The 26887-nt window shown below is 42.7% G+C and overlaps 2 protein-coding genes across 2 annotated transcripts; one reads left to right on the top strand and one right to left on the bottom strand.

Annotated features, from left to right (window-relative positions):
* The first annotated feature begins 682 nt into the window (after nt 1–682).
* FAHD1 (fumarylacetoacetate hydrolase domain containing 1) lies at nt 683–4231 on the top strand. The gene is made up of 2 exons (XM_069734616.1): nt 683–715; nt 3271–4231. The coding sequence occupies exon 2, from the start codon at nt 3296–3298 to the stop codon at nt 3956–3958; it is 663 nt and encodes a 220-aa protein (XP_069590717.1). The 5' UTR covers nt 683–715; nt 3271–3295; the 3' UTR covers nt 3959–4231.
* Nucleotides 4065–26887, bottom strand: MEIOB (meiosis specific with OB-fold). Its single transcript, XM_069734615.1, has 13 exons — nt 26817–26887; nt 23555–23612; nt 20816–20947; nt 18570–18642; nt 15260–15455; nt 13716–13816; nt 10678–10730; nt 9454–9549; nt 8964–9065; nt 7921–8074; nt 7195–7381; nt 6946–7032; nt 4065–4327 (listed from the first exon to the last, which is right to left on the bottom strand). The coding sequence occupies exons 1-13, from the start codon at nt 26883–26885 to the stop codon at nt 4220–4222; spliced, it is 1416 nt and encodes a 471-aa protein (XP_069590716.1). The 5' UTR covers nt 26886–26887; the 3' UTR covers nt 4065–4219.

The raw sequence follows: 26887 nt of genomic DNA, 5'->3' as shown, positions 1-26887 counted from the left end.
ATGTACACAGTGACTGCACCAGCAGAATAGTGAGTGCAGCTCGGATAAGATAGCGTATAAAAGTGAACCTACGCTACAATAAGTAAGATATTATTTTTACTTGTTCCTGAATGACTTGGCAGCTGCCATCATCTCATGAAAGAGTTCAAAGTTTAGCTCCAATATCCCTTTTACATTTACAGATGGTGGCAAAAGTATTTATAACGTGCACGTGTCTGACACTTACCGGTATCGAGAAAATTTCCTTCTATTTAGCATTTTCTTAAAAATCTTCTTTCAAATCTATACATTAAATATATACACTGTGTGTGTAGATATAATCATACAATATACATTAGCAGCAGATCTCTGCCCTGATTCAGAGGATTTATTTCACAATTGGAGAATATTTGTTTGATGCTGTAGTAAGGTTAGGAACTGGGAATTGTACAAAGTGACATCCCCTATAAGCGTATTGGAAGTATCCACCAGCCATGGGTAACAGGCAGGATATTAGTGTCTGTGTATGGACTGTACCATTCTGCAGCTTGTCCAGGGGGGTGCTCTGTCTTCTATGTACACTGCAGTTACCTTCTGCTCAGCTGCCTTTGGTGAATGGCTGGGGTCAGTGACATGCAGGGTTAATAATACACGGATTTATGGTGTGGCATAGTCAGTACACCCCTCCTATACCCTCCCCCTCAGACACTTCCTGTTCCTCCATGTGCACTGGAAGGTAAGAGCTGCACTCTGGGCTGGGGGTCATTTTCTTTAAATTGTATATTATGCTGCATTTTTAGAGAAGTGGATGGAGCAGATCTGCTGAAAGGTCGCCCGATGTTTACACTTCAAGGTCATCCTAAAGCAGAAGCAAAGCATCATGGGACATGTAGTCTTAAAACAACTTGTCAGCCTGAGATCAGTCACTGCTGGGTTTGAGTATTTAAAGGGACACTTCATAAAGAACCAATGTTCCCTGGAGGTCGCCTCCTCTGCACACTACAGCAAGAACACTGAAAAGTCCCCTAAAATGCTTATTGGGTCTCATCCGCATTATTCTGTTTTCTAGCAGCTGGTGGGATATATGAATAGCCTCCTCCAGCCCTTATACCTAAAGGGTTAATCCCACCTTAATAAATGGGTATTGTCTGCTAGTTCTCAGAAATTCAACCACTTTTGCAATTTACTGTTTATTAAAAATTGTAGCCGTTCTTGAGATATTAACACTTTTCTTTACAGCTTGTTGCCTTGGAGACCGACCACTGCTGCCGGACTGCAGAACATGTGCATTGCTTGCAAGCTCCTTTCTATTGAGTTTGTAAGGACTGTTTTGAAACAGGAGCGCGCTGCTACCTCCTAATTCCAGCCAACTTCAGCACAGTCCTTACTAGCTGGACAGCAAGGTGGTCGGTCTCCAAGGCAACGAGATGTAAGCAACAGTGTTCATAGCTCAAGAACGGAATCAGAGTTTAGTGAGCAGTGAAGTGTAAAGCCGCGAACAACCTCCTTTTCACATAAACAACATATCTTCAAGATAAATGGCAAATGATGGCCGAGGGTCAGACATCTAGGACCATCTACGATCACAAGAGCAGGAGTCTCAAAGTCACCTGTGTGAATGAAGTGGTACTGGGCATGTGCTACAGTGTATAGCAGAGGTGGCTGCACATGCTCAGTACCACTTCATTCTAATGTTCTCTGGATCAGGATCTATAGCATGCTGCTTGAAGGTCAAAAATATTTAGAATTGAGAGTCAGGCATTAATTTAACACCTCCAGTTCTCGTCAGGAAGGTCAAGTCTTTAGGACTTCCCTCTATAGGACCTGTGTCTTAGGAAGTTCTCTATAAAAAAAAAAATTGCAGATCCGAGGTGGTCAACTTCTGGCAGCGTCTTAATACTGAGCATTGTCTTAAATATTTTATGATCTCTTGTAAGCAAACAGCACCACTAAATATCGTTTCTAAAGGGGTGTCCAATTTAGTTACCCATTTTCGTACACTCTATTCGGGAAGGTCCTCTGTTCTTGGCCACAGAGGAGAGCAGTTATGAAGAACGTCTCTTGCTCTGGAGGACCTGTCCAATCATGCATTATATAGAAAACTCATTGATTTGATTGAACACTGTGTAATTCCTAATTTTCCCTGATGACTTACTGATTTCCCCAGCAATCGCAGCTGATTTCTGGGTGTCTAAGGAAATCGAAAGTTGTAATCAGTTCCTGTGGATTTGCCATAACTGTCCAAAATGGGAATACCCTTTTAAAGGTTTATTCCAGAAAAATCAAATTAGGATGGGGGCTAATTGCTGAAGATTCGATTGATAGGGCTACTAGCAATCCTGAGATTGGGGCTCCCGTTTTGAATGGAGCAGAGAGGAGTTTGCTGGACCTCCAATCAAGTCATTGTCTATGGCCGTCCTATAGATGCCTGTTCTTGAATGTTCTTGGATCCAAAAGCTCCAATCTTGGGATCGTAAGTTATCCCCTATCCCCATGGATAGAGGATAGCTTCTTTTTTGGGGGGTTGAATATCAACTTTAATATCACTACTTCATTAAAAAAAAAATGTAGTTAAGCAAGGGTGTGTCTAAAAGCTGAAGGAGTAAGCAGAGGTGTGGCTAAAATATGAAGTGGTTAAGCAGGGGTGTGGCTAAAAGCTGAAGGAGTAAGCAGAGGTGTGGCTAAAATATGAAATAGTTAAGCAGGGGTGTGGCTAAAAGTTGAAGGAGTATGCAGAGGTGTGGCTAAAATGTGAAGTAGTTAAGCAGGGGTGTGGTTAAAAGCTGAAGGAGTAAGCAGAGGTGTGGCTAAAATATGAAGTAGTTAAGCAGGGGTGTGGCTAAAAGCTGAAGGAGTAAGCAGAGGTGTGGCTAAAATATGAAGTGGTTAAGCAGAGATGTGGCTAAAAGCTGAAGGAGTAAGCAGAGGTGTGGCTAAAATATGAATTAGTTAAGCAGGGGTGTGGCTAAAAGTTGAAGGAGTATGCAGAGGTGTGGCTAAAATGTGAAGTAGTTAAGCAGTGGTGTAGCTAAAAGCTGAAGGAGTAAGCAGAGGTGTGGCTAAAATATGAAGTAGTTAAGCAGGGGTGTGGCTAAAAGCTGAAGGAGTAAGCAGAGGTGTGGCTAAAATATGAAATAGTTAAGCAGGGGAGTGGCTAAAAGTGGAAGGAGGATGCAGAGAGGTGGCTAAAAGATGATGTAGTAAAGAAGGGGTGGGGCCACGTAACTCTGAAGCCAAACCTAATTTATTCAGTTTTATCAAATTACTAAATTCATGTTTTTCTATTTGTAGTTTCATCTAAGTCCTAAAAAGGATTATGGCCTCCTCTAAAAATGTGACCCGCTTTTGGGAATGGGGCAGAAAAATTATCTGTGTTGGCAGGAATTATACTGAACACGCTAAAGAGCTGAAGAACGCGGTGCCCACAGAACCAGTTCTGTTCCTCAAATCCCCTTCGGCCTATGTACGGGAAGGCGCTCCCATCCTTATGCCATACTACACCAATAATCTACATCATGAAGTTGAACTGGGAGTGGTGATTGGCAAAGGAGGCAAAGATATAGCCCAGTCGAGCGCGATGGACCACGTGGAGGGCTATGCCCTGTGCCTGGATATGACAGCTAGGGATGTACAGGACCAGTGCAAGCAGAAAGGACTTCCCTGGACTTTAGCAAAAGCCTTTGACACGTCATGCCCGGTCAGTGACCTGATCCCCAGAGATACTATAAAGGACCCCCATAATGTAAAGATATGGCTGAAAGTCAACGACATCCTCAGACAAGAAGGAAGCACGTCGTCCATGATCTTTTCCATTCCTTTTCTCATCAGCTACATCAGCAGAGTCATCACCTTGGAAGAAGGCGACCTTATACTAACGGGGACCCCGGAAGGCGTAGCCGCTGTGCAGGAAAACGACGAGATGGTGGCGGGAATTGATGATATTATTAGCATGAAGTTCCAAATTAAGAAACGGTCCTAGTAAAGTTTTACAATTGCTTAAAGTATAATTCTGGTCCCTAAAATCTTATTTTCATACATTCCATGAAGATTTGTTATTAATAGAACGTAATTAATTCTATGTAAATAACTTTAGCAAATGGTTTTTATTTTTGATTTATCAACATGAGAACAAAAAAAAAAATTTCTAATATCTTGAACAGTTGCTTAGTTTTAGAAAGCGTGCATGCAAACATTGTGTGAAACAGAACGTGGACAGGTTAGGGTTAATATTAAAATGTGATTAACCCATGGAGGCTTTGGTGTGCTGTGCTGCTTCATTAGGATCTGCTGCTTTGCAGGACAGAATGGTGACGCGCAGCCCGTTCCTGGAGTTGCTGGCGATAGCAGCCTGAAACGGTAGAAAAAAAAAAAAAAAAAATATCTGCCTTATAAATATATCGGGGAATGTGTAATATGGGGGATGATGATGCATGATATCATAGGAACCCATGGCCATCCCTATTGTTGTACCTGGTATAATAGAGGAACGGTGAGCACAGCCAATGTAGGTGTAAACTACGGTACGTGGCAGACTTCTATGTTACACTTATTTTTCTTTACCTCATATATTTATTTTTATTATTTTTTATTTGGATTAGAATATTGTATTTATATATTTATTTCTTAAATGTATTTTTTACTTTATAGATTTATATTTTTTATGTTTTATTTGCAGTATGTTTTTATTTATTTATATTGATTTAGATTTTTTATGTAGTTGTAATAAGATGTATGTTTTATATATTTTTTATTGTATTTTTATTTTTTGTATATTTATACTACAATTTATATTTTATTTATGTATTTATTTTATTTTTTCCCATGTTGTTATCTATATTGAAATGGACATTAGCAGCAATAGGTAGACTCAGGACCCTATTTCTTTTTATAGAAATGTGATCTGAGCATGCTCTGATGTGGACAAAAGTCATTCTAAAGATGGTAGGAGGAGGTGAGCTGTGACATCACCTATTGTGAGTGGTGGATCCTGTGTTATCGGTCATTGTACAGGAGGAGGAGGAGGTGAGCTGTGACATCACCTATTGTGAATGGTGGATCCTGTGTTATCTACTGTATATTGAGGTGTTATCAGTCATTGTACAGGAGGAGGAGGTGAGCTGTGACATCACCTATTGTGAATGGTGGATCCTGTGTTATCTACTGTATATAGGGGTGTTATGAGTCATTGTACAGGAGGAGGAGGTGAGCTGTGACATCACCTATTGTGAATGATGGATCCTGTGTTATCTACTGTATATAGAGGTGTTATCAGTCATTGTACAGGAGGAGGAGGTGAGCTGTGACATCACCTATTGTGAATGGTGGATCCTGTGTTATCTACTGTATATAGAGGTGTTATCAGTCATTGTACAGGAAGAGGAGGAGGTGAGCTGTGATATCACCTATTGTGAATGGTGGATCCTGTGTTATCTACTGTATATAGAGGTGTTATCAGTCATTGTACAGGAGGAGGAGGTGAGCTGTGACATCACCTATTGTGAATGGTGGATCCTGTGTTATCTACTGTATATAGAGGTGTTATCAGTCATTGTACAGGAAGAGGAGGAGGTGAGCTGTGATATCACCTATTGTGAATGGTGGATCCTGTGTTATCTACTGTATATAGAGGTGTTATCAGTCATTGTACAGGAGGAGGAGGTGAGCTGTGACATCACCTATTGTGAATGGTGGATCCTGTGTTATCTACTGTATATTGAGGTGTTATCAGTCATTGTACAGGAGGAGGTGAGCTGTGACATCACCTATTGTGAATGGTGGATCCTGTGTTACCTACTGTATATAGAGGTGTTAGCAGTCATTGTACAGGAGGAGGAGGTGAGCTGTGACATCACCTATTGTAAATGGTGGATCCAGTGTTATCTACTGTATATTGAGGTGCTATCAGTCATTTACAGGAGGAGGAGGAGGTAAGCTGTGACATCACCTATTGTGATTGGTGGATCCTGTGTTATCTACTGTATATAGTGGTGTTATCAGTCATTGTACAGGAGGAGGAGGTGAGCTGTGATATCATCTATTGTGAATGGTGGATCCTGTGTTATCTACTGTATATTGAGGTGTTATCAGTCATTCTACAGGAGGAGGAGGTGAGCTGTGACATCACCTATTGTGATTTGTGGATCCTGTGTTGTCTGCTGTATATAGAGGTGTTATCTTCATCATATTCCTATTTCTGTGATAATAATGAGACTGCTGAAAAGTCTACTGTACACAACAAGAAGTCTGAGTTTGATATATGGCCTATGGCCTACTATCCTGATAATTTGTCTATTTCATTAGCTATATAAAATAATAAAAAAAAAACATTATCAAATATTTTTAAACTAACGTGTAATACTACAGGTGAATTTTATGGCCAGTCCTAATTTCCTCATGGGATAGCAGCTGTTTGCTGGGGTTTTTGATGGCAGTCTCACACATGATTATCAGGCTAAATTAATTTGCAATAAAGGGGATGCCTTGATGAGGACGCCATTAAAACAAAGAAAAAGTTGAATGAATAGAAACCTTAACACGAATATAAACGGACTTTATAGAATCAAGGGCCGGGAAAAAAATGACCTGAATGCTGTAAAAAGAGGGGGAAAAAACATGGCAGACCCATTGTAAGTTGGAAAACAAATGATAAATTCATGTCCATCATGGATGTGAACGCATCCTAATGGGTATGGGCAGCTACTGTGAGTTCTGCAAGAGCACAAAAGTTTGCAATTAGTGATTAGTACATTGTCATTTGCAATTAAACAGGTCGTCTATGAGGTTAGTAAAGGAGATTGGCAATTTTTCCAGAATTCCAGAAACCGCAAAAGGTATTAAGATGAATTGCAACGCCAGATAAAGTCATCAAAATTGACTTGGCCAATATATTAATTGCGGTCAGCGCCAGGTCTGCGGTAATAAAGCTGGAGGGAGCTAGAGAATCCTTTATGTGACATGATTTCTCACCTTCAGATAGATTTTGCAGCGTTCCAGTAGAAAATTCCATTTCAGCGACGTCTTCTGGTTTTCGGTTAAATTGAAAAATCCATCTACCTAAATCAAACATATGGAAATACGCCATGAGAAATCATTACTTGTACTCCGACGGCCGGGGGGGGGAAACGGTGGGCAATTATTCTTCCCCGGTATGGAAATTAGAAGTTGATGCATTATGCAGAGTCATTTTAAATGTAAAATAAGGACAGGAAAACTTACAGTGCATGATAATGTGTCTTCTGCCGCCACGCCGGATAGGTTACCAGACAGCGTCCCGGTGTGATCGCTGATGTCCACTTGCAAATCCAGAGTTGTGAACACAGATTTAAGGTCTGCGGACGTCTCGGTGCAGAAGGTGTAGGTGCAGCCTTTTGATAGATCGGACACTGGGTAATGGCATTGTGAGCTGAATTTAAAACAACGGAATATCAGGCGTCCGGAGATATAAAAAAAAAAAAGACCCAATGTCAGTCCCTTCAGACAAAATACAACAATCTATGATGCAGGATTCAGGACATTTTCTCTCCTTGACAGAAGTGCTGGCAGGGGGATCGAGCCATGGTCGATCCCAACCTATGGAAGACTCCCCATCACTGGAAAACAACGAGAATTGGCCCATGGAAAGGGAGTGGGGAACAAATATCAGGCAGCCATATTGGGGAAAGAATGGGAAATTTAATGATTGTATAAAATTACAGGCCCAAAGCCTGAGGCTGCCACGTTTGTGTCCGACCTGGTGTATTGGGTATATCAATGATGTATTTAGTGATTGCATGAACGCTCAGTAGTGCGGCGTTCGGCTTTGGGCCATTAACTTCATACATTTTTACCACATTTTTGGTTGTTTTTTGGGAAGGTCTTCTTTTAAATGTTGGAGATGATTCGCTAATATAAAAGGTGTAGAAAAAAAATCCCCAATGTATTGTCCAGCGGTACGCTACTCACCATCTATTTCTCACTATCTTATCAATGGTGGAATCAATATTCATCTTGGTAACAAAGGCAAAAGCGATTCCATAGACGGGATTATTCTTATCAGTAGACTGGAGAGCTCTCTCTTTTATTTGCCGCACGGTATACACATCCTTTATAGTCTCCACTAAAAAAAATAAAGGATACTGGTAAAAGGAGTTTTTCCGTCAGCTTGGTGTCGTGTGGTCACCAGTGTGGCCTTATCGGGGGCTCGTGTGGCATAACTGACTGGGCTCTGAGTCTTTATAACCCAACTGTAGCTCTTAGTATATACTATATGGGCTGTGCTATATGCTACGTGGGCTGTGTTATATACTACATGGCTGTGTTTATATGCGATCATGAATCGTGGTATGTGTTAAAGGGGGGGCCCACTGAGTCGCTTTCGCCCTGGGCCCTCAAAAACCTGGAGCCGGCCCTGCTCTTAGCCAACGTGACATTATGTAATTGTAGCCATACAGATTAGATATCATCAGTCGATACCATCGATTTCCATGAGACTCAAAGCCATATAATGTGCAAGATTTAGGAGGTGTCTTTGAGAATTTTTTATCCTTCATCCAGATTAGCATTTATGAAGTCAGATACTGATGCTGGGGAGAGGCCGCGCTCATAATCTCAGTTGTAGCTGTTGGATGAGGTCGAGTTGGACGGGATGTGTTCTTCCACCAAACTCCCTGTTCATGCCTGTATGGACCTTGTGCATTGAGCACAGTAAAGGGAAACAGGCAAGGGCCTTCCCCAATCTGTTCACACAAAGCTGAAGCTACAATTGTCCACAATGTCTCGTACTGAAAAATTAAGGGGCCTGGATGATATACGCTAGGTGCAAGGGGGCCGGATGTTATACACTGGGAGCAATGGAGCTGAATGTTATACATCGGGGTTGATAGGGACGGATGTTGAGGCAATGATGCCGTATGTTATACACTTAGAGCAATAAGACTGAATAAGAAACCAAAATTCAATTATTAGGACGTGCAGACCAATTCTAACTGCTGTTCGATTCTACGTACATTTTATGGGTTCTCCAAAAGGATCCTCATTTTCTTCCACAAAAAGTCTACTCTCCGCGCAATCTCTTGCATATCTCAGTAAGGAGAACGCCTCTGGCATGTCTGGTGAAAATAAAATGTAAAGTTGCACACAGTCATAGAAAAAGCTGGAAAATAAAGAAGTCCTTGTATGAAGCTGATAATCTGACCATGGACAACTCTCAGCTCTCGGGGCGGCTTTACTCTTGATAGAGGAAGACAGACATTATACCTATAACGTTTATTACTGGAGCTCGAGCAATTAGCCCTGGCAGTGTCAGACTGAGTAGGGACGCACCCTATTAAGTAGGGAATAATAACACTCAGTTGTCAATTTATGCATATATTTCCAAGAGGAATAACAAATGACGTAGCGCAGAGTAACTATTTTTTCTTTATATTTTGGAGGAGGCATGGGGAATACAAGTAATTACTATAACAGACATGCCGCTGCGTTCCCTATAATCCTTACCTGGATTTGTTGTAAATATAGTCTTGGACACGACCGTTGCGACCATCGAATTTCGGAAGGAATCGTAATTTATGCGTATCTCTGATGCAAATAAAACTTAACCGAATGGAACAGACTCTGATTAGTATCTCACCAGCATTGATTAAACATAAGATCGGCAGATTGTAGAATTCTGGTATGAAGTGATGTGATCATGTAACCTAGGACCGTCCTGGGGGTCGTGGAAGACAACCCTTCTGTGCCAAGATTGATGATTTAAAAACGTTTTCCATTTTTTTTCTGTTTTACATACAGTTGTCTGTGGATAGGAAATGATTTCACTCACCATCCCGCCTCTCCAGTGCTGCGGCTCTAGTGCTTCCAGCCGGTGCGGCATATAATCTAGCGACTGCTACAGGCAAGCACTGACCTCTAAGGACAGGGATTGTCCGCAGCTGTCAAGTGAATGATGGAAGTGACATCTTTTATATAGGATTGTAGTAATGGAAGTTTGAATAGGAGAGAAATGTGTTTTTTTTTATTAAATTTCTTGATTTTAGCCCAATTATTAAAAAATCCAGTAAACCCGTTTTAATCACCGTATAATGAAAAATTCTTCTAATTTATATTGTGTTTCAGTTTCTGACCATTTCCAAGTTCTCTGCTTTCTTTCAAGGAGTACAAGCATTCTTATTTAAGCCCTCATTTGGCAGACAGCTGTATTTATTGACTCCCCCATAGACAGGATCATTCATGTGTTTTCAAAGGGGAGAGGTAAGAAAGCCGCTACCAATTGATGTTGGCGGCTGCTTTTTCCTAAGTAACAAAAGGATTAAAGGGAACCTGTCACCTGAATTTGGCGGGACCAGTTTTCAGGCATATGGGCGGAGTTTTCGGGTGTTTGATTCACCCTTTCCTTACCCGCTGGCTGCATGCTGGCCGCAATATTGGATTGAAGTTCATTCTCTGTCCATCGTAGTACACGCCACATGCAGCCAGCGGGTAAGGAAAGGGTGAATCAAACACCCGACAACTCCGCCCATATGACCGAAAACCGGTCCCGCCAAATTCAGGTGACAGGTTCCCTTTAAAATTGAAACCATTTTCTCCTTGGACATCATCTGTCTGTGTAGAGTCGGACGGCGCTGATATCGATGGCTTCAGCCCACTTTTGCCTATTGTGTATGGTGGCCCTAGGTCTTTAATACAGAGACGTAAAGCTGTGAAGTATAGATATATACCCACCGGTTTCTCTTGGTATCCAGCTCTGTGCTAGTTGGATGGATTCATTATCCCAGCTGTAGATCAAGAAAAGGACATAACACTTTTATGATACAAGGTTTAACCTTTTTTTGCGACTTTTTAGTGCAGATTTTACCACTAAAATGTCACAAGAATTGTGCAAAAAAAAAATTCAGACTTACGATAAATACAGTAAAATCACTACAGGGAGAAGAGAGGCCTGGAGTACATTAGTGCAAAATTGTTGTAGAAAGTAACTTGCACGCATTTCAGAGCCTATGACAATTGCTGCAATCACACCACCATATAGTTCCTCTCGGCAGCTCTTATGTAGCCCCCAACCTCAACCATTACTCCTTATAGCCTATAGATTTCTCCTGCTCTAAACACATTTATTCCTGTCACTTTGAGAAATCATGCGCTTATTTGCAGTGTTTTAGAGATCAATAAAATACTGAAAACACCATTAAATAGAAATTTTTGTAACGTTCATTTATATGCAAATAAACGCCGTTTTCGGGCTCCATTATTCATTTTACAGCCACACAATAAAGAGGAATGGACTCCATAAAATAACGCTAACTCTTTTTTTTATGAGTCTTGTTCCTTCTGATTTGACAAAAGTGTTACTGCTGTAACTTAACAGAAACTTTTTACTACTTAACTTCATTGGTTGAAACTTTACTAGCGGCATTTCCCATCTTAACGCTCAAGGTAATTACCGTATATACTCGAGTATAAGCCGAGATTTTAAGTCCAAATTTTGGGGCTGAAAGTGCCCCTCTCGGCTTATACTTGAGTTATCGTCGGCGGCAGGGTCGGCGGGTGAGAGAGGACTGTCGCATACTCACCTGATCCTGGCACTGTCCCTGCCTGTCCCATGGTCTTCGGGTGACTGCCGCAGCTCTTCCTCTGTTCAGCGGTCACGTGGTACCGCTCATTAAAGTAATGAATATGGACTCCACTCCCATATTCATTCCTATAATGAGCGGTACCATGTGACCACTGACAGAGGAAGAAGCTGCAGTGCCCGGAGACCATCTGTCCGGAAGAAGGAGCCAGGGATCGTGCCGGAGCAGGTGAGTATTTCAGATTTACCTGTCCGCGTTCCACCCGCCGGGCGCCGCTCCGTCTTCCCCATCCTCTTGCTGTGACTGTTCAGGTCAGAGGGCGCGATGACGTATTAGTGTGCGCGCCACCCTCTGCCTGAACAGTCACTGCAGAGAGACTGGACGCAGAGGAGCAGCAACGAGAGGTGAGTATGTCTTTTTTTTATTGCAGCAGCATTATATGTGGCACAGTTTTATATGGAGCATCTATGGGGCAATAATGAACGGTATGGAGCATTATATGTGGCACAGCTTTATATGGAGCATCTATGGGGCAATAATGAACGTTATGGAGCATTATATGTGTCACAGCTTTATATGGAGCATCTATGGGGGAATAATGAACAGTATGGAGCATTATATGTGACACAGCTTTATATGGAGCATCTATGGGGCAATAGTGAACGGTATGGAGCATTATATGTGGCACAGTTTTATATGGATCATCTATGGGGCAATAATGAACGGTATGGAGCATTATATGTGGCACAGCTTTATATGGAGCATCTATGGGGCAATAATGAACCGTATGGAGCATTATATGTGGCACATCTTTATATGGAGCATCTATGGGGCAATAATGAACGGTATGGAGCATTATACGTGGCACAGCTTTATGTGGAGCATCTATGGGGCAATAATGAACGGTATGGAGCATTATATGTGGCACAGTTTTATATGGAGCATCTATGGGGCAATAATGAACGGTATGGAGCATTATATGTGGCACAGTTTTATATGGAGCATCTATGGGGCCATAAAGAACTGTATGGAGCATTATATGGGGCATCTATGGGGCCATAATGAACTGCATGGAGCATTATATGGGGCATATATGTATATGGAGCATCTTATGGGGCCCATCATGAACTGTATGGGGCATTATATTGGGCTCCTGATTCAATATGGATATTCAAAAACACTTAACCTACTGATGTCTCAATTAATTTTACTTTTATTGGTATCTATTTTTATTTTTGACATTTACCGGTAGCTGCTGCATTTTCCACCCTAGGCTTATACTCGAGTCAATAAGTTTTCCCAGTTTTTTGTTGCAAAATTAAGGGTGTCGGCTTATACTCGGGTCGGCTTATACTCGAGTATATACGGTACCTATTTGTTTTTGCTTTTTTTGGAGTAAAATAATTCTATATTATTTCCATTGTTGTGCTACTTTCAGGGTTATGTGGAATATCCACAGCAGAAAACATCCACACCAAAATCGTCAACAACAAAAACGGATACAAATTTTGTTGCGAAAATGCTGTGGATTTGTTTGCAAAGGTAAATCTAAGGTAGAAGCTCAGGTATCTGCCATGGATTTGTAAGTGAGGTCTGCTCTCATTAGCTGCACATGATGTGGCTAATCTGTTGCGGACCCCCGGTAGGTCTAACTTGATATGGAAACCCAACATAATTTCCAGGCATAAATTGGCATAATTGGCTCTTAAGTTGCTTTCAAAACCGGGATGTAAAAATCCATGGTTGTTTGGCAATGTAGAACGCTTTCATACATTGGTAGATGGTTTGTGATCACTTTTTTGCAGATTTTGATGTGGAGTATGTAGCAAAATACATTTAGTCCATGTGTGAAGATGCATTTATGCCATGTTCCCTGTTGTTTTTTTTCCAGAAAATCTGCATTTAAAAGTTCAAGCAACGTCGGCGTGATCTCATGGAGACCTATTCCCACTATACGTGTAAAGATGTTGTTGAATTTTGTGCATTTTGGTGCATTTTTTCCTTAGAGACTTCTATTGATGGGCTGGTAAAATGCATATAATAAACGCAGTTGCATTTTTTAATGCAGTATCAAAGCTTTCCTGTACTAAAAAATGTATTTATTGGATTGTGTGAAATCAGGGGTCAGAGTCTGCAGTCGGAGAGGTCAGATGTGTGTTATATCTATAGTGTTCAATAAGCTGTACTCACCAGATCATTGCAAAAGAGTCAACGCTGTCATCAAACAGCTTCACCTCACATCTCTGGCCTTTTCTTTTGTCCGAAGTGGTAAAAGACTTAATTTCTCCCACCTGATGAAACCAAAGCACAACTGTACATCATTCCCATCAGTGATGGTGCAATTGCCACATGTAGGACTGCTCACAATCTTGGTATCCGCAGGGTGGTGTAAAATTCAAAAAATATATTCAAAAGTACAGCATAGACTAATGGTCAAAAATAGTTAAACTGTGCTTGCGTTTTATCACCTTTAATCCCTGTATAGTATTTTTCAAACATACAGAATAGCGTGGTACGCACGTTTCGTGGATTTCATTTAATCGGAATCTGTGTTTATAAACACGAGAACTTTTGCAATTTACTGCTTGTTAAAATTTTCATCCGTTCTTGATACTCTTCTTTTGCGTGCAGCTCGTTGCCTAGGAGACCGACCACTGCTGCTGCCTTGCACTTTGCATGTTCTGCTGTATAGCAGTGGTGGTCGGTCTCAAAGGCAACAAACAGTAAACAAAAGAAAAATAGAAAACATTGTTAATATCTCAAGAGTGACTGAAAATTGTAATAAGCAGTAAATTACAAAAACTATCTGACAATATCCATTTGTAAAGTTGGGAATAACACCCTTAAGGTTTTATTAAACCACAATTTTACCGTAATTTTACCACATATCCAAGCCCTTTCCACTTCCTGCCGACTGCAACTCAAAAATATTTCACGAATCCGTTCATTCCTCAACCATGAATCTGCAAAAACCCTAGTCCATGCCCTCATCATCTCTCGCCTTGACTACTGCAACCTCCTGCTCTGTGGCCTCCCCGCTAACACTCTCGCACCCCTCCAATCTATTCTAAACTCTGCTGCCCGACTAATCCACCTGTCCCCCCGCTATTCCCCGGCCTCTCCCCTCTGTCAATCCCTTCACTGGCTCCCCATTGCCCAGAGACTCCACTACAAAACCCTAACCATGACGTACAAAGCCATCCACAACCTGTCTCCTCCATACATCTGTGACCTCGTCTCCCGGTACTTACCTACCCGCAACCTCCGATCCTCACAAGATCTCCTTCTCTACTCCCCTCTTATCTCCTCTTCCCACAATCGTGTACAAGATTTCTCTCGCGTATCACCCCTACTCTGGAACCCTCTACCACAAGACATCAGACTCTCGCCTACCATCGAAACCTTCAAAAAGAACCTGAAGACCCACCTCTTCAGACAAGCCTACAACCTGCAGTAACCACCGATCGACCAACCCGCTGCACGGCCAGCTCTACCCTCACCTACTGTATTCTCACCCATCCCTTGTAGATTGTGAGCCCTCGCGGGCAGGGTCCTCTCTCCTCCTGTACCAGTTATGACTTGTATTGTTTAAGATTATTGTACTTGTTTTCATTATGTATACCCCTCCTCACATGTAAAGCGCCATGGAATAAATGGCGCTATAACAATAAATAATAATAAATGCCCCATGATCAAGGCCCCTCCCTTCTACACATCACTTTATATTTCCGTACCCATCTCACTGCTGCGAGGACATTAATAATTTTTCCATTCAAGCTTTGTCCGTTTGCTACAATATCTCCCAGCGAATAGTAATCGTTCGGATCCTTTGGAGGAATCAGCAATAAAGACAGCAGGGAGTTATCGGTGTCATGTTTGGAGCGTATCTTGACCAAGGAATGGATTTCACTGATAAGCAATTTGTAATAACTGAAAAAGAAAAGAACATTCAGAACATTTTTTATTATTCTAAAATGGTAAAATAATAAAATAATTTAGTCTTAATTAAAAATCTCCTACAGATTCTCTGCAGACCTGCAGCATGTGTCTCACTCTCCATGGTTACAGACACCAAGCAAATTTTCAGTAGAAAATGCCCCTCACGTCTTACCAATCTAATGATAAGTATGATAGAGGGGACGGATAGAAGGGGGTCGGACTGCAGGGTCAGACCACACTGGGTTCTTTCTAGTGTTTTTAACATGGAGACAACTCTGCGTCTGGGATGGTTCGACCATGATCACATTTGTTACTCCTCTGTCCTGGCCCTAGCGTGGGTCCACACGTCTCCCTTTCCCGGTGGCCAGATCGCTCTGATGTGCTGTCGTCCGTTTCAGTTTACCATGTTAATCTGACGTGCAACTCTGATGTCACTCTCCTTGGCCTTTTGAGGCTGACTCAGGCAGCTCCATGAGTATTCAGGTTGTCCGGGCACGCTGGCTACCAGATGTTTGGAATAAGTGTCCTCCCTGACAAACTTTCTTCTGCTATACGTACACTTGGCACTGTTATACCAAAGTACTTTACTGTGTTATCTGCACACTTAGCTCTGCTATATTAAGGTGTCTGACTACATTAATGGCTCTACTGCTCCAAGGTGCCTGTCCGCATATCCACCTCCTCTGTTCCACATGCTATTCAGCATATCCAGCTTTTCTGCTACCCATGCCATCAAGAATATCCAGCTCCACTGTTCCTAGTGTCGTCCGGCATATCCAGCTCCACTGTTCCCAGTGTCATCCGGCATATCCAGCTCCACTGTTCCAAGTGTCGTCCGGCATATCCAGCTCCACTGTTCCAAGTGTCGTCCGGCATATCCAGCTCCACTGTTCCAAGTGTCGTCCGGCATATCCCGCTCCACTGTTCCAAGTGTCGTCCGGCATATCCCGCTCCACTGTTCCAAGTGTCATCCGGCATATCCCGCTCCACTGTTCCTATTGTCGTCCGGCATATGCAGCTCCACTGTTCCAAGTGTCGTCCGGCATATCCCGCTCCACTGTTCCAAGTGTCGTCCGGCATATCCCGCTCCACTGTTCCTATTGTCGTCCGGCATATGCAGCTCCACTGTTCCAAGTGTCGTCCGGCATATCCCGCTCCACTGTTCCAAGTGTCGTCCGGCATATCCCGCTCCACTGTTCCTATTGTCGTCCGGCATATGCAGCTCCACTGTTCCTATTGTCGTCCAGCATATCCCGCTCCACTGTTCCAAGTGTCGTCCGGCATATCCCGCTCCACTGTTCCTATTGTCGTCCGGCATATGCAGCTCCACTGTTCCAAGTGTCGTCCGGCATATCCCGCTCCACTGTTCCAAGTGTCGTCCGGCATATCCCGCTCCACTGTTCCAAGTGTCGTCCGGCATATCCCGCTCCACTGTTCCTATTGTCGTCCGGCATATCCAGCTCCACTGTTCCAAGTGTCGTCCGGCATATGCAGCTCCACTGTTCCAAGTGTCGTCCGGCATATCCCGCTCCACTGTTCCAAGTGTCGTCCGGCATATCCCGCTCCACTGTTCCAAGTGTCATCCGGCATATCCCGCTCCACTGTTCCTATTGTCGTCCGGCATATCCAGCTCCACTGTTCCAAGTGTCGTCCGGCATATGCAGCTCCACTGTTCCAAGTGCCATCCGGCATATCCAGCTCCACTGTTCCAAGGGTCGTCCGGCATATCCAGCTCCACTGTTCCAAGTGTCGTCCGGCATATCCAGCTCCATTGTTCCCAGTGTCATCCGGCATATCCAGCTCCACTGTTCCAAGTGTCCTCCGGCATATGCAGCTCCACTGTTCCAAGTGTCCTCCGGCATATGCAGCTCCACTGTTCCAAGTGTCATACAGCATATCAAGCTCCACTGTTTCAATTGCCGTCCATCATATCTAGCTCCTCTATTCCACATGCTGTCCAGCATATCCAGCTCCACTGTTCCAAGTGTCATACAGCATATCCAGCTCCACTGTTCCAAGTGTCATCCGGTATATCCAGCTCCACTGTTCCAAGTGTCGTCCGGCATATGCAGCTCCACTGTTCCAAGTGTCGTCCAGCATATCCAGCTCCACTGTTCCAAGTGTCATACAGCATATCCAGCTCCACTGTTCCAAGTGTCATCCGGCATATCCAGCTCCACTGTTCCAAGTGTCGTCCAGCATATCCAGCTCCACTGTTCCACCTGTCATCCGGCATATCCAGGTCTGCTGTTCCAAGTACCAACCAGTAACTATTACACAATCCACTGTCCAATATATCTAGCTCCACTGTTCCATATCCCGTCCAGCATGTCATGTTCCACATGCCGTCCAGTATATCCAGCTTCACTGTTCCAAGTGCCATCCAACATATATCCAGCTCCACTGTTCCGTGGTTCGTCCTGCATATTCAGCTCCACTGTTCCACGGTCCATCCATCGCATTCAGCTCCACTGTTCCATGGTCAGTCCAGTATATCTAGGTCCAGTGTACCACATGCTGTCCAATATATTCTGCTGTAATGTTCCACGGTAAATCCAGTATATTCAGCTCCATTGTTCAATGCTGCTCCAGGCATCAACTAGCTATTCTAGCCCTTCTCTTCCATGTGTCATCCACATGTCCTGCACTGCTGTGCCTGCATGCCAACATAGCATGGTCCCAGCTGCCTTACTTCACTATGACAAGTGCAATCCACTTCACATCCCTCTAAATAAAATATCCACTGGAAACTGATAGATTCAGGCTAGGTTCAATTTTGGCGCATTTACCAAATGCAGGATCCATACTTTTGAAACTGAATTTTTACAGTTGAGCACTTATGTCATACTTTATGTTTTTTTGTTCATAATTTTATTGAAAAGAGCATAGTCATACCAGGTAAATTAAATGAAATTGGAAGCCGTGCTGGTAAGCAGTTAGCACCAGTCACAAATGGGATGTAATAGTAGATATGATGTATCCCTCCCTGGTGCATGTATTGATGAGAGACGCTTGTCATATGTTTTCAATCTCCGCCATTATATGAAAGGACGTTAGACCTTTACAGTCCCTGTGGGAGCGGCGAGCAGGAAGTTTACACATTACCTTGGTGTTGAAGGATTAAATTTTTCTTCCTTCTCTACGTCTTTTGTTTGCACGAGGGGATTTTCAATTATAACTAAAAGAAAAAAAATAGGAATATTGTTTAGAACTGCTTGTATTCCCCGAAATGATAAATACAGATAATTAAAGTGTGCGGCATTCGGGTAAAACAGATGTCCTCATTACCATGTAAACATAGTAAAATTGTACTAATCGGGGTTGCCGTGCACTCTTTGAACAGTTGTGACATCGTTAGATGATACATGTACTCGCAAATTCATTTTCTTGATGTATTTTACCCCGGGGTAGATTGCAAGTGTTCCCGAAAAAAAAAAAAATTAGTCATAGTTGTAAAAATAAACATTTTGTGAATCTCTACCTCCATGAATCACGCATACATTGTGTTCTGCATTTATTTATATTCCACATGCATCATTCGTTTTTTTGGAAAGAGCAGTTTGCTTTGATGAAGTATACGCTTTATTTTCTTTACTCTGGAAAAATACGTCACAGGAATCGACCTGGGATATCGCACTAGATCTTGTTATCTTCTCAACCATATATTAATGCACTTAATATTAATAACAGGGAAGGAAGCTTCTCTAACGAGTCTATAGTCGGATCTGAACCATTTTTAGCTAAAATGATGGACTACAATATTTCCTCTTGCTGGGGTGTGAATATTTTTTCAATTTAAAGTCTCCTTTTAAGGCCGGTTTCACATGGACCATTCTCGGCTGGGAATATGTGGCCCAAACTTCTTGGTCTCTCGATCTGAGCAAATTATTAGGTGGCTAGCTCAGGTCGGATCACCTTTCACAAAAGTGAGAAATCGGCCTAAGAGGCATCTATAGGGGCTACTTTAAGAACCTTGGCGATGGGGCACGCTCCTGATTAGTCTCATTTCCTTGGCTGTTGGGTGGTAAGAACTTGCAACAAATTGACTTCTGCAGAAAAAGATTGAAACTAGACCCAAATTTAGATAAAGAGATGGCCTTGCATGTCTCCATTTCTTGTCTATGGGGTTCCCAGAGACAGTCAAATAAAGCGGTCCCATAGACAATGCAGGGAGAGGTGATGCTCAGCCATAACTCCATTCATAGGGGGCTTCAGAGCTTAGGCATCAGTGGGGGTCCCAGTGATCAAACAGGATAGATCATTGAGCAAAACTTGCACTCGGAGTACGTCTTGAATCATTTGACCCATTCTCCATCAGAAGCTGCTTCAATGAAGTAACGTGCAATTTCTTTCCTTTCCTTCCGACCATTTTTAAATTTTCAAATCCTGAAGTGGGAAAAAAAAGCTGAAAAGACTGAACATATGAACAGCAAGATAAATGAATAGGAAGAGTCATTTGAGTTGTTATTTTTTTAAGCTGACCTGCTCCGAAAAAAAAAAAAAAGTTAATACATACCTTTTTGCAGATTTTTCCAAGTTTTTGAGGCGGGAATTTGATGATTTTCTGTTCCAAAATCTCAGGATAAAAATTCAGGGAACACAATTTTTTTTGCTCCTAATTTCTACCTTATGTTTCCTGTTACAGAGCTTTGATTAAAGGTTATTGATAAAGTCAAGTGCAGATTACACTCAATTTAGTGTGTATCTGCTCTGGAAACGTAATAAAAACTTATGTTCGGATCTTCATCATCTCCTTCAAGTCTATGGGGAAATTCCAGAAATATAACTCATATTCACCGCAAATGAAGTTTCCATGTTGCACATATCAAAATCGCTTTGCTTGTCTGTTTCCGCAGCGTAAAAAAAGCACATTTTAGTAAAAAAAAACTATACACTTTGCTGGAAATGTAATACGCTGTGGGGGTGTTTTTTTGCATTGAAAATATGCAATGTCAAAAATGCACCAAATAATCTGCCTTAGGACGCAGTCAGACAACCGCATAAATCAGACAAAGATCGAAAAGCAGTGAAAAGACTGACCTGCGGCTCTCCAGACTCCAGCGTGACTTGCATAGAAATACATAAAGCTGCCATGCTCAGGTCTGGATAGCCACCTGCCAGTCCGTGCACTGCGATTTGATCTCGGTACAATTTTTGAATCTGACTGCGCTCTTCAGCTGTAAAAACCTTGTCATTTATTAGCTATTGCTCAAAGCAACAAATCAGAGTCCAGGTCTCATTTCTCCAGCGCAGTACAAAAAAGGAGAGCCTATACCTGATTGTTTGTCGTGGGCAATATGGACACAACCCCTTTATGCCTTGACATTTATCGCAGCCGTATTTTAACTTACCGCAGTCACCAATGCGGAAACTTTCAGACAGCGATTTAATATATTCTTCTCGACCCCAACACGAGGCGTTAATGAAAGCGGAAGGTGAATCTCTTACTGTAAAGCTGAAAGTGTACCTCTCCAATCCAATATCTAAGGAGGAGAAGAAGAAGAGCGTAATTCCTGTATGCAATGACGTTTTTATTCAATTTGCCATACCTCAAAGTGATGCTTAATGGAGTTTGTCATTTGTGGTACATCTTGTCTGGAAAGCTCCAAGGAGCTGTAAGGATTCAGGAATCTTAGTACGTGAGCTGAGAGGGAGGAAACCAGAATGCTAGGTCTACATGGTGACTTGTGGCGTCACGATTGCAACCTGCTAACTCTAAGGCCGGGATCACACATGCGAGAAATACGTCCGAGTCTCGCATGGTAATACCCGGCAGTGCCGCCGTCACTCAGGAGCGGAGCGTCGGCCGCATAGCAATACATGCAGCCGCACGCATGCGAGACTCGGACGTATTTCTCGCATGTGTGATCCCAGCCTAACACTGCATGTTTTACCTGAGTATAACTTTAACTGTGCTATTTTTTTTTCCATTCTTCCAAGAGCCATACAGCCAAACAGTTACAGCTCACAAAAATAAAACAGCCTTTCTTCGACACAAAGGTATAACATAAAAATAAACAGTCCATTTAGTACGGTAGTACTGGCTCATCCGACCCGTTCTGTTACACTGCCAGGTTAGTCAGGTATTGTAAAGATCTGACCAATACCAACAGGTCTTTCCACCTCCTACACGTGCAGACAGTCTCTGAGGCAGCTCAGCTGCCTTTTAAATGAGCTGCAAAGCCTGGTTAGGATTTATAGGAACAACCGGTACCACCCAGCTCTTTTGGCCATTCCTAAAACCCGGACCCCAAAAATCCGGGTGCATTATAAAACCCTCTCAGCAACTACTTTACTCGATCCTTCTCTCCAGGATTCACATCACTGAGGCTAGCCACCTCAGTGACACATATCTTCCATCCAGGACCTGTCCAGCTGCATCCTTACTATATATGTATATATAGAGTTATATATTGTTATCACTGCAAAAGCACATTTACACAGGTAGCCTGCAAACCAAGAAAAAAGAATGAACCAGCTCACCCACAGCAGCATCATGGCACCGACCTGACACTGTAGGTTACTGCGCACAATCCTGCTGACAAGTTCCCTTTAAGTTAAAACAAAATTGTCCGGAGAGAGGGACAATCCCTTTAAGGGCAGCCCCACACGTCCAGATACTTCCAGAACCGGAAAAAATCGGTACCGGAATTATCCGTGTCCGTGTGCCCCTGCGTTTATGTGGCACATCAGTGTGGCACACGTGCGGCACACGTGTGCCGCCCGTGTGCCCACTGGGTACCACATGGAGCATGCAGAAAACAGCGCTAAAGTTTAGCGCTGTCCCCTGCATCGTGCTGAAACCGCGATTCATATCTTCTGTGCAGCAGCGTTTGCTGCAGAGAAGGTATGAATAATCCTTTTTTTTTTAAGTTTATCACGTATAAAATAAAGGTCCATGTCCCCACCCCCTGTGCGCCCCGACCCTCCCCCCCCCCCCCCTTCGCTGTTCTGAAAATACTCACCCAGCTCCCTCGTTGGCTGTCGCTGCTTCCTCTCCTGGCCGCACCTTCTACTGTATGCGGTCACGTGGGGCCGCTCATTTGCAGTAATGAATATGCGGCTCCACCCCTATGGGACGTGGAGCCGCATATTCATGACTGTATTTGGCGGCCCCACGTGACCGCTCATACAGTAGAAGGTGCAGCCAGGAGAGGAAGCAGCGACAGCCAACAAGGGAGCTGGGTGAGTATTTTCAGAACAGCGGGGGGGGGGGGGGGGGCGCACAGGGGGTGGGGACATGGACCTTTATTTTATACACGAAAAACCACAAAAAAATGGATTATTCATATCTTCTTTACAGCAAACGCTGCTGCACAGAAGATATGAATGGCGGCTTCAGCACCACGCGGGGGGGGGGGGGGGGACAGCGCTTACTGGAGCGCTGTCTCCTGCACTGCACACGGACAGCGTCTGTGTGCGGTACGTGTTTTACACGGACCCATTGACTTTAATGGGTCCGTGTAATCCGTGCGCTCCCACGAACACTGACATGTCTCCGTGTTTGGCACACGGAGACACAGGCCGCAAAAAATCAATGACATCTGCACAGATGCATTGATTTTAATGCGTCTACGTGTGTCAGTGGCTCCGGTACGTGAGGAAACTGTCACCTCACGTACCGGAGCCACTGACGTGTGAAACCGGCCTAATGTGTACAGAAGTTGGAAGCTACTAGGTAAAAAATGGTGATAAAAGTATCCACACAATTAATGATGGTGATCATTACCAGACATTGCATGTGCATGTTTCCCATCAATGGAAATTTGTTCCATAGCATGCATTATATATAGTGATTGCTATACATCGTTCTCTGCTAATATGGTGCCGTACAGACCCTAAATCTATATAACAATAAACATCCTAATCAATTAATTTCACGCTGAACGATGTCGACCTGAACGCTGAACGGTATGGAAAATAGCAACGCGGAACAGAACAGATTTTCTCCGATGTATTAAGTAATTTGTTCATATTGATTAACATTAATTATTTGCAAAGGGGAAAAAACACAAAAGAAATAAAAAAAAAACTGTTCCGAGTGACGCGTAACTCTCGCAGCTCTCAAGAAATAATAAAACAGGCTTAACTTTTTCGATCTGGAAATCCTTTGACATCTGTTTTCCCAATTACGATGCCTATTATGCTCTGAAAAATAAAAACGGTACGCTGTACACAAATAAGACACAGATGTAGTTAGCAAATTAGATTTCACGCTCTTATGTTCCACCACAATTTTATTTTAATTTTTTTATTTATTTATTTATTTATTTTTGGTTGGAAATACCAATTACACAGTGTTGTCTATTCCCCCAGTACCCGGTAAATAGGCGCAATGAGGTATTGGATTTTATGGAAAGTATGTGAACACAAGAGCTGACGTGCAGAATGTGAAACCTTCTTTACAACATTTCCTCCCCCGTCCGTTATATTTAATCATTAAATTGGACGATGGAATGATCATTGGCCCCCGTTTCCTTAAGTGTTTGGGTTTCCTGTAATCCCTCGTAATTTGGACTCTCACATGTAAAGTTTTGGTATGACATTCTAACTTATTCTACAATACAAAATTCCTCGCCCCCCTGTGCCCCGCGCACCGGCCGGAGTGTATTTAAATGCTATTATCTTATTAGGTTTCACTTATAAAAGAACCAGCATGCTGAAAGCATTAACCGCTCCGCTCGTCACACTGTAAACATTACCCGCAGCATTGATTATATCTGTCAGAGTTCAATTTAAAATACATCAGTAACCATGTCCGAAACTGGGAGAGAAACGTATGGGATTTTCTACAACATTGGCGAAAGTATATAATCAAATGTGGTCTCATAAACCTATGGAAAACAAAATCCGCAGTGCACATGCTGCGGAAAAAAATGCGCGGAAACGTAGCATTGTTTATTCCGCAGCGGTTTACACCTGATCCATAATAGGAATCCGCAGGTGTAAAACCACAGGTGGAATCCGCACAAAATCCGCAAAAAAAAATCGCGGTAATTCCACAGGAAATCCACATTGCGGTTTACCTGTGGATTTACCAAAATCAGTCTGGAAAAATCTGCAACACTTTCCGCAACGTGTGCACGTGGCCTTATAGGTATGAGTGCTATCAGTGAAAAAACTGGATAGCAGTCGTATGCAAAACGGAGGTCAGAACGATGCCTTATTAGTATGCTTTCCCAGAGGAACAGAACGGTACATGGTCTTTAAAGTGGAAACACGGCCAAAACGATCTTCAGTCCCATAAGTTTATCCAATCAGAATCCACCGTTTTGACGGAGTTTTTCCTTTTCCTGAAGCTTTTTAGAAGTTTTTTTTGAAGTTTTTGCCTATGTGCACACAGAATCTTTTTCAAGTTAATTCCACTGTGGAAACCGCTTGAAAAATAAAAAAAAAAAAACATTCAAAAGAATGAATATGTAATTTCTATGTAAAAACGACTCACTGTTCATATGTTCAGGCTTTTGAATGTCTTTTAACTGCTTCAGGTTTCTAAAAACGCCAAGCGGTTAAAAGAAGTTAAGTGTCCATGATTCTGACATTTTCCGTTTGGAAAATGCTCTGTGCAACTTACAGTAATATAGGTCAAAGAAAGGCTCAAAAGATGCCCAGAACATCTTGTGGAGCATTGTTTTTGCATTGGAGGCCTGAACGTACACAAGTTGTTTTTACATTGCCATCCATAAGTTTATTCTTTTTGGTGTTTTTTTTATCAGGTGGAATTTGATGTAAAAATACGTTGTGTGTACATACCCTAATGTCCCCCAAAAAAAAACTGCTCAAAAGATTGAACATGTGAACAGACAAATGGTTTTCCAAGGGAATTCAATTGAAGAAGCTTTTCAAGCATTTTTTTGTCCATATTTTTCAGGCATTTTTTCAGCAGAACCACTCTTAAAGATTGCATAAAAACATTGTGTACACGTACCCCAAAGGGCTATCGCTAGGGTATACGTTCACTTTCCGATCATGGGGGTCTGACCTCTGAACAAAGAATTTAGCAGCAGCAAGGTCAATTCAGCGTTTTTGTGCGCAGCTTCATAGCAACAGCGGTGGACATCTTCATAGCAACAGGGGTGGACAGCTTCATAGAACAGTGGTGCATATCTTCATAGCAACAGTGGTTTACAGCTTCATAATAACTGAAGCATCGTAGCAACAGTGGTATATTGTTGTTTAGTAGCAACATAAGTGTACAGCTTCAGAGTATCCATGGTACAAGCTTCAAAGCAACAATGATGAACAGCTTCATAAAAAAAGTGGTGGGCAGCATCATAGCAACAGTGGAGAACAGCTTCATAGCAAGCAAGGTGTACAGCTTCATAGCAACAGAAGTGTACAGCTTCATAGCAACCATGATGCAGGTTTCATAGAAACAGTAGTGGACAGCTTCGTAGCAACAATGATATACAATTTTAGAACAACAGTGGTGTTTCCTTGTATACCTTGATCACATACACTGGGAGTCACTCTAAGCTTTCCTGCTTTTATGGTATTGATACCTTTAGACCTGCAGACAAAGGTTTTGCAAGTTTTGGACAAAAGCAGTCTTGTTTATGTAATCCTGATTCTCCAAGGTTGACTTCTCTGAATCCTCTTGGTAGCTATAATAATGGTTGCCCTGGTGTTCACCCAACTTTCCCCCAAAACTAAAATAACCAAGAAACAACTGCACTTTTTGACGGGTGGCACTGGGACTTTCACAGGGCTTGGAAAATGTCTCCATCCAAACGTAAAGTGCAAACGTAAAGAAAACATGAGTAAATTGCATTGGAATAAGAGCACTTACGACCGGCCTTGTTTATGACAAGCAATTTTCCTCTTTGAACCGTCTGACACAGCGGGACTAAGACTATGTCCACATCCCGCAACCTTCGAATAAAAGTAAAACGAGCCAAAGGGGAATTTAATGGGGCCGTAACGCACAACAGTTGAGGCAAATTGCTAGGGACAGCTAGAACGGCTCAAATTTTGCCGTCAAGAGAGGAGAAAATACCAGACGTTTCCTCGCTGCATTATGATTTTTTTTTTTAATTTGCTGAGTCCCAGCAATTATCTATTCAGCGGGCGATCGGGCAGATACAAAAGGGTCTCTCATACACTCTGACAAAGGCTTGGCCGGCGCGTAAGTGCAGGGCCGGGCACCGTGACACATCCCTGGACAGCACCAGCAGCATCGGTTTCCATCCCCTGCAGCGTAGGGGACAATTAAGGTATTGTGGAAGCAGAAATATGGGCATCGCTGTTGGGAAACACGGTGACAATGTGACAATGAGGTCGTTTGTAGTTGGAGGTCGAAGCGGATGGGACGTCGTTGGAGCGGAGCAAGATAACAGCGTTACTGATACTTACCGGGCGAGACAGATTAGGGTGTAGGTCGGAAATGTTGACAAAACCTTGACGGAAGGTGCAAGACGCCATCC

Source organism: Ranitomeya imitator, chromosome 7, assembly GCF_032444005.1.
Source record: "Ranitomeya imitator isolate aRanImi1 chromosome 7, aRanImi1.pri, whole genome shotgun sequence".
Taxonomy (NCBI): Eukaryota; Metazoa; Chordata; class Amphibia; order Anura; family Dendrobatidae; genus Ranitomeya; species Ranitomeya imitator.
The sequence above is the reverse complement of the archived record's forward strand: the minus strand, read 5'-3'. Positions and strand labels throughout refer to the sequence as shown.

Excerpts from the sequence above, each read along its gene's own strand:
- FAHD1 (XM_069734616.1), top strand. The coding sequence starts at position 3,296 with ATGGCCTCCTCTAAAAATGTGACCCGCTTTTGGGAATGGGGCAGAAAA.
- MEIOB (XM_069734615.1), bottom strand. The coding sequence starts at position 26,885 with ATGGCGTCTTGCACCTTCCGTCAAGGTTTTGTCAACATTTCCGACCTA. Across the intron at positions 9,066-9,453 it reads TATATTTACAACAAATCCAG|ACATGCCAGAGGCGTTCTCC; the intron begins GTAAGGATTATA and ends TATTTTCACCAG. Across the intron at positions 8,075-8,963 it reads TTTTGGAGAACCCATAAAAT|TGGAGACTATAAAGGATGTG; the intron begins GTACGTAGAATC and ends TATTTTTTTTAG.